Source organism: Phalaenopsis equestris, unplaced genomic scaffold (genome assembly GCF_001263595.1).
Source record: "Phalaenopsis equestris unplaced genomic scaffold, ASM126359v1 Scaffold000618, whole genome shotgun sequence".
Classification (NCBI taxonomy): domain Eukaryota; kingdom Viridiplantae; phylum Streptophyta; class Magnoliopsida; order Asparagales; family Orchidaceae; genus Phalaenopsis; species Phalaenopsis equestris.
Window position 1 is genome coordinate 261,259 of NW_018165058.1, and position 8,145 is coordinate 269,403.

Below are 8,145 nucleotides of genomic sequence, written 5' to 3' on the forward strand. Positions count from 1 at the left end.
CAATGATGCAAAGAACCATTGATCAGCTTCTCTTATAGCTGAAAATATAAAGATCAATATTCAATTAGTGAGATGCCTTTTCACCCCTTAAGTCTTTGGCAGCTCTAATCCTTTTCAAAAGGCTTGAGAATTGGTAATTAGGAAAGAGCAGATACTAAAAGTTTTGCACAGATACTGCACTTGTCAAAGAACAGATACTACAGTTTTTACACAGATGCTACACTTGTAAAATAACAGGTACTACAGGTTTTACACAGATACTACACTTGCAAAAAGAACAAATACTCATTTCATACACTACACAACAAATACTACGACATACGATAGACATTATACATTACACTCTTCACGACAGATACTACAATTGTAGCACATCACATATTGCACTCCACATGACAGATACCACAAGAATTGATATTATATTTCTTTTGAGAGTCTAGATATTACACATCATACCCCGATAAGTTCAGATACTATACATCACTTATCCTAATATTACATATAGGTACTTTGTACCTTTAATAAGATAAGTTTGGATAATATTTAGATTCGCACATTCATTGAATGATAGGGTCTAGGGCTTCCTGATTATAGGGGTGGTTCGTTGGTGACCTCTAGTTGATATTGATAGGTTGACTTTGATATATTTGTTGCCTGTGGGATTGAGTTAAAAGAGAAACGAGGTCTAGTCTGAGCCTAACCCCAAATTAAAAGCTGATATCCCACTTTAAATTCTCATATGTTTATCATTTAACCTTTTTTTTATATAATTTGCAAATTTTTGTCTAACATCTTTATATCATGCAATTGGAATGTGTTTTGTAGCATTGCCAGACTTAATCAAGTACATTTAGTTGTTTTAGTTTTGTTTGTACACTGCATATTTCTTTCTTTACTGCATAGTCTTTCCTTTCCTTCATATTTACTTTACTTTCATAGTTTTCCCTCAGTCCTTTCCTGTTACAGTAGTTTACTACACAGTTGTTCCCTTCCCGTGCTGCATCGTACTATAGACATTCATCTGTATTCATACTTCTAAATATTATTTTCGTAGCATGCTCTAGGATAGGTCGTTCGAGGCATAGTTTTTCCTTTTCTTCATCCCTTTTTCGGAACGAGATGGCAGAGACATCAAATGATGATTTATCCCCGGGCAGCGATCCAGACGACAACACGAGCAAATGATGATTCATCTCCGGACCACAGTCAAGACAACAACGGAAAACGGAAGGATGAGCTTCAACCGAGCTTTGATAGATTTAAATAACATACTTATAGGGCGTCTAGGTCGTTCGTCTGGCACGACGTAAATCCTAACATTATCTTTTAGGACTTTCTACGATTTATATCGTACGATATAAGTCCTCAACTTTTTAGGATTCTGATATCGTCGTTCAGTACGACATAAATCCTCACATTTTTTCTAGCTATTTGCATATGACAGCAGATATAAGCTTAGAATATCTAAATAATTTGCAGGACTTAAACATCAAATAATTTCTCTTTCAAAGATATAAAGTCAAACCATAGGTTAGTTTGAAATGTCGCTGAATCTTATTTGGTATCTTCGGCATCTCCTACTTTTCGCTTCTTTGGACTCCGGAAATAACTGTTCCTATTTGAACATATCCCACTTGACTTTTCCTATAAACAATCGTGAAGACTTAAACGTTGAATTCTTGAAGATGAAACATCTAATCATTATCGAAAGTTTTCTCAAATGGCTCTCGTCATTTGGAATGTAATTAACTATAAAGGTTTGTCTCTATAAGGAATTAAGAACCCAGATTAATCTAAACTCTATCTAATATATGCATTAGATAGGAAAATTTGTCGGCTATAAATTTCGCAGACCAAAATAGAGTCATAAACTTTTAAGTTTAGATAGTTAAGTCTATCAATAAGTGATACGTTCATCCTTCGAGATGATATATCATTTATGGTATTGTGTTCAACTATTTAAACTATTAGATATATGAGGTCTATCCGGTCTCATTATTTTCCAAAAAAAAAAAAAATCATTTTCACAAAATTAAAATTACATTATATAAATTATATTAAATTTAAATTTTAAAATCTTATTTCTAAAGAGAAAAAATAACCGCAAATGTCTGTCATCTCAAACTCATGAGTCATCACTTTCTTGAATTATTTAAACATACTTGGATTACTTTCAGTAAAAATCAAGTCATTCACACATAAGCACACTATCAAAACATCCTCATCCTTGACTTTGATGTAGAGGGCATACTCATAATAACATTTGATGAAATTATTCTCAAGAAAATACTTGTTTATGTGGTTGTTTCATGCCTTAAATTCTTGTTTTCACCTGTAGAGATCCTTCTTCAGTTTCACAATCTTGTTTTCTCAACCTTTGACTTTATAGTCTGGTGGTTGCTGAATGTAGACTTCCTCTTTAAGGACTCCATTCAGAAAGTCTATACATTCATTTGATATATTTTAAACCTATTTTGAGTTGACAAGGAAAATAATAGTCTTATAGTTTTATATCAAGCAATAAACGCAAATATCTCATCATAGTCGATATCAACTATTTGGCTATAACATTTCCCCACTAATATTGCTTTATATTTCTTGATTTCTCGTTTGAAGTTCTTTGTTTTGTATACCCACTTCATGACAATTGTCTTGTGCCATTTTAGAAGTGCAGCTAGCTCCCGTATATCGTTTTTCTCGATCGCCTTGATTTCTTCGTCCATTTCATACTTCTAGTTCTTACTTTATAAGACTTCTTGAAAATTCATGGGTTAACAATCGACAAAAAGGCGAAAGAGAGTAAGATTATTTTGATTCTCAGTTAACATATAAATTTCTTCTAAACTACTGAAACGTGGTACATTTTTGCTTGACCCTTCACTTGAAAAAGATAATAATGATGGGTTCTCTTGAGTATTTGTAGTTGTAGTTGATGGTGTAGTAAACTCATCTCTTTCTTGCTTTATCCTTGGTTGCTCCACTTTTCATCCTTAAAGTAGTTGTAGTTCTTATCATGTGGATCACAAAGTCATTCTCCTTCTTTATCGAACACAACATTACAACTGATGAGTGTCTTCATAGTGTTTGGATTGTATAATTTGTATCCTTTTGAGTTGGAGTCATAGCCGATGAAAATATAATTCTCACTCTTGTCATCCAATTTACTTCATTCCTCATCGGATGCGCGTGCACATGAAATGTGCTTCCAAACACTCTTAGATGAGAGATTACAAGCTTCCTTCCACTCCATGTTTCCTGCGGTGTCCTTCCCCACACACTTCTTGTTGGAGATCAATTAGACCAGTAAACCGGGAATGCAACAACAGCGGTTTCATTCCCAAAACTTCTAAACTTCTGAAGCGTGGTACTTTTTCACTTGAACCTTCACTTGAAGAAGATAATAATGATGGGTCCTCTTGAGTATTTGCAGTTTGTGTAGTTGATGGTGTAGTAAACTCATCTATTCTTGCTTTATCCTTGGTTGCTCCACTTTTCATCTTTAAAGTAGTTGTAGTTCTTATCATGTGGATCCCGAAGTCATTCTCCTTCTTTATCGAGCACAACATTACAACTGATGAGTGTCTTCATAGTGTTTGGATTGTAAAACTGGTAGCCTTTTGAGTTAGAGTCATAGCCGATGAAAATATATTTCTCACTTTTGTCATCCAATTTACTTCATTGCTCATCGGATGCGCGTGCACATGAAATGTGCTTCCAAACACTCTTAGATGAGAGATTTCAGGCTTCCTTTTACTCCATGCTTCCTGCGGTGTCATTCCCCACACACTTCTTGCTGGAGATCAATTAGATCGGTAAACCGGGCATGCAACAACTTCAGCCCAAAATTCCTTAAGTAGTCTCTTACTCTTGAGCATACTTCGAGCTATGTCAAGGACAGTTCCAATTCTTTCTTTCTGCTACACCATTTGTTGAGGGGATCTTGAGACGGTCAATGGTTGACATATTTCGTTGGCTTCACAAAACACTTAAAAGTCTTTTGAGGTGAGCTCGCCACCCCGATCATATCGCATGGTTTTGATCTCGAGGCTACTTTTTTTTCTCCACCAAGGCTTTGAACTTTTTGAATACTCCAAAGACCTCCAATTTTTGCTTTAAAAATATACCTAAGTTTTTCTTAAAAAATTATCTATGGAGAGAAGGAAATAGTTGCACTTACAAAAGAGTTTGGCTTAGTTAGGCCGCAGACATCCATATGCATGAGCTCAAGTGGTTTTGGTGCTCTTGAATCTGACACCTTTGGAAAGCTCTTCCTCAATTGCTTCCCGAGCAAGCAGCCTTCATAAATCTAGTCTACGTGATTGATACAAAGCACACCACTCACAATTTTCTTCTTTGATAATAACTCCAATCCTCCAAAATTAAAATGTTTAAATCAAAGATGTCATAACCAAGATGGATCTTTGTAGCAGGCATTGAGACACTTAGCAATATCATGTTGAACGTTAAACAAGAATATTCTATTTTTTGACATTGGCATATTCGCAATTAGGTTACTCATATTTTCTCTTATAGAAAGGTTCTTATTTTTCAAATGAATATCATAACATATCTCTAAGAGTTGACCCAGACTTAGGATATTATTCTTCATATTTGACACATAAATAGATGTTAAAAATAAATTAGTATTTTTTTTCTATAAGTTAAAATCACCTAATCTGATCTATTACCTATAAGGAAATGAGGCTACATGACTTTTATTTTAGAAAAAGTTTAAAATAATAAAACAAAAATGCTCCCTTCAAATATAAAAGTTTATAATGTTTAACACCACGGTGATGACCGTGTTGATCGAAGATTTCAACCGGAGAGGACAATATTTCAAATAAAATTTTTCAAAATAATCAACTAAAATTTAAGCTAAATTCAGCCACTTAAAAGTTAAAAGCAAAAATCTATCCACCTTCCGTAACAGTTAGTCGAAGGTGATAAATTTATGACTGACTTAAGCTCACAGGGGGCTAATGTTATATTAAACGTATTTATATATTCACAATCAAAGTAATAGCATGTCAGTAAGAACAAAGCCCGAGTTCTCTATCCGCGTGGTTTTGCCACTAAATGACACCACAAATGAGTTGTTACAATCAGAACCCTCTAACCAAGTAGTTCACACCAAATATTATTATTATATTAGGGTTACGGCCGCATCATGTATGCTTCCCAATAACTTTCCACCATCTAATATGTGCGGACTTTTGTTAGCTAAGGATGACGTAAATTTATCTCCTTAGACGAATATCTATCCCGGATCTACAAGGATACCTTGGACAATGTAACTCATGGCTGCTGATAAACATTGTTCTGCCAAGTTGGGTCGACTACGTCCCCCGACTGAATAGATCAGAGAACACGACGACCCAGGATGACAATATCATGAGATCTCGATCGGGTTTTGTCTTTATTCTCACACCAACCACTTTAATCTTCAAGTAATAAATTCTAAAACTTAAATACTAAGTCCACTGTTATTATATGTTGAATATTCAATTATTAATAATTAGCCTTAATTGAAAGTACTCATGTTTTATCCGGAGAGAAACTTAACCATAGAGGTTTGCACCTATGGGAAACCTCGAACCCCATATCAAAAACTTTTCACAAAATGAGTAAAAAATTTTTGGGTAGTGTCATATCTGCAATCCAATCTGCTTTCTAAAAATTTGACCCTCCAAATCTCTCTCAACAAATAAGACCAAAACAAAAAATGATTTTTCGAGCCCACAATGCTCAACTTAATTAGAAATTTGTTGAAATAAGAGCTTATATGATCCTAAACTTTGAATTTGGAAAATCTATTACGCAAAATTTGGAATACTCGATCATAAAAAATTTCTTGATGACATCAAATTTAAAGCAAAATTCTCAAATGTAAATGCAAGGCCAAAACCCATAACCTATTAGCATAAGTTTATTATCTCAACTAATAGGTTAAGGTGGACTATATTATTTTGTAATATTTAGGGTCTGTTTGGCGCAGTTTAATGGAAGCGGCGGCGTTTTGAAAACACCGCACGATTGTTTGGTTAACGCATTCGCGCGAGCGTATTCCCACCGCTCATAGGCGGTATTTGCGACAGTATTAGCGACATAAGGGGGAGCGCGATAATCTCTCCTCCCTTCGCATCCTGCGTTGAGTTCGTGCGTTTAGGGTGAAAAAGACACCCCGTGCCCCTCTTCGGTCTCTATCGCCCTCGCCTTCTTCCTCGCTGCCGTTGAGAAATTTGGCAAGAAATCCACTCTCTGCTCTCCCTTTCGTCACCCTCTTAACGAAACCCAACTTTCCTGTCTGGTGTGCATCATCGTTTTTTATCCTTCTGTGTTTTTGCTAGATGTTGTTCGATCCATGATTTGTGCAGCGTTGCATCTTGTTTGGATGGACTACTGGTGGTTTTGAAAGTTTTTTATGGAATTTTGGATGGGTGCTTTTGCGTTCTCTGAACTTTCGATACACAGTTTTGGGTCTCCGACCCCTGATTTGTTGCAAAACTTTTTGAGCCTTATCTGAATTTTCTTTTTACTGGATTTGAAATTTTGATGAAAGTATCGGCAGGATGTTCCGAACAAAATTATGGAATTTGTGGCATTACATAAGTTTTGGTTGGGTGTTCTTGTCTTTGTGATGGTTCTTATTGATGGAAATTGGGCCATAATCCTTCTCTATCCCTCTCTATGCCGTAAGATGCCTCCTCTCTCTGTTCGGCTCCTATGAAATTTGGGGCATTGCAGTGGTTCTTTGAAATTTTGTTATGTGTATTCCTAAATGCAACTTATCATACATGTCGAGGAATACACATTATGGTAGCTTTAGTAGAATTAGATTCCATGACATGTATTAGAAGTTGCATATTACACATGTACTTTATAGTTGTAGTAGTGTTCTCCATTGAGAATCATAGCTATGTACTCTTACATAATTGGATAATAAAACAGTTTATATAACAGAGACAGGAATGTCATTTAACCACCAATAAGTTAAACTGAATAAACTGCCCCAAACAGCAAGTCAGATTATTATGATAATCTGCAGATTATCAGATTATCAAAAAAATTTGTTTATCAGCATATTATAAATAATCAACAGCTGCGCCAAACAGACCCTTAAAGGTCTCAAACTCGTAATTGCTTACTTCGAAGCATAATCTCTCAATTAATGGATTAGGATGGACTGGCTTATTTTAACATGCCATATCTGAATAAGACAACAAAATAAAAATTTTAAAAATAAAGAGAGATCATTGCACGACATGTACTAATTTATTACGACCGATTTGATTCCATTCTAACCACGAATCTATGTGGGAGTGTATCCTTACAAAAATAAAATAAAAACAAAACGCCCACAAAGCTAGGGTTGTCGCGCGAGGACGACTTGGTATTACCTGCCACACGCGATGGAGCTGAAAATCCGGAGAGAAAAGGAGCTTGAGGAGGTGGATATTTAGCAGATACCCGTCGATGGTGTCGAGCTTCGTGATGGGATCACAAAATCGAACCCGGGAGTCGTACATCGAGCGATCGATTCCCTGCTCGTCGAAGAGATGGGGGAGGTCGTCGTAGAGAAAATCGATTAGGTCGTTCAAGTTGGAGACCTCCGCATCGCCTCTGGGCGCGCTTTGTTTCACGAAGCTTCTCTGCACAGCGCACTTCAACGGGCCGGCCAATTTGGAAATTGAGAGTGTCGACTGTTTGGGCAATGCCGTCGGCTGCCGGAAGGCGGGTGAGGTGGGGGGCAGCCGGATATGTTGGCCGGAGAAGGTTGCCTTCATGTTATTAGCCCCCAGCCTTCTTTGATCTTTTTTGTTTCCATGAGATTATTATTCCAGCGCTTATAACCTTATACGCCAGATCTGAGCTTGCGGCTGGGCAAGCGGCACGCCGCAGTGTTGCCGTGTAAGTACGGGTGATATTTATTGCTCAAAAAGTGTGTCCGTGACAGGCCGAACAAGAGTTCTTCCCGAACAAAGATTCATTTTAACAATTTTAACCATGACTATAAGAATTTGAGTAAAATTTAAAAATTATTATTTATATTAAACATCATTTGAATTTAATTTAATAATTTTTATTTTATTTTCTTAATCAATATTTTAATTGATTATAAATCTTTGTAGCCTTGTAGTCAAT

The 8,145-nt window shown here is 36.1% G+C and overlaps 1 protein-coding gene across 1 annotated transcript in view; it reads right to left on the bottom strand.

The window, feature by feature from the left end:
- Positions 1-7,787, bottom strand: part of LOC110029981 — a 21,317-nt gene extending 13,530 nt beyond the window's left edge. Inside the window, 1 exon segment of the mRNA XM_020732503.1 lies at positions 7,401-7,787. Coding sequence (XP_020588162.1) covers positions 7,401-7,787 — 387 coding nt within the window.
- Positions 7,788-8,145: the final 358 nt, after the last annotated feature.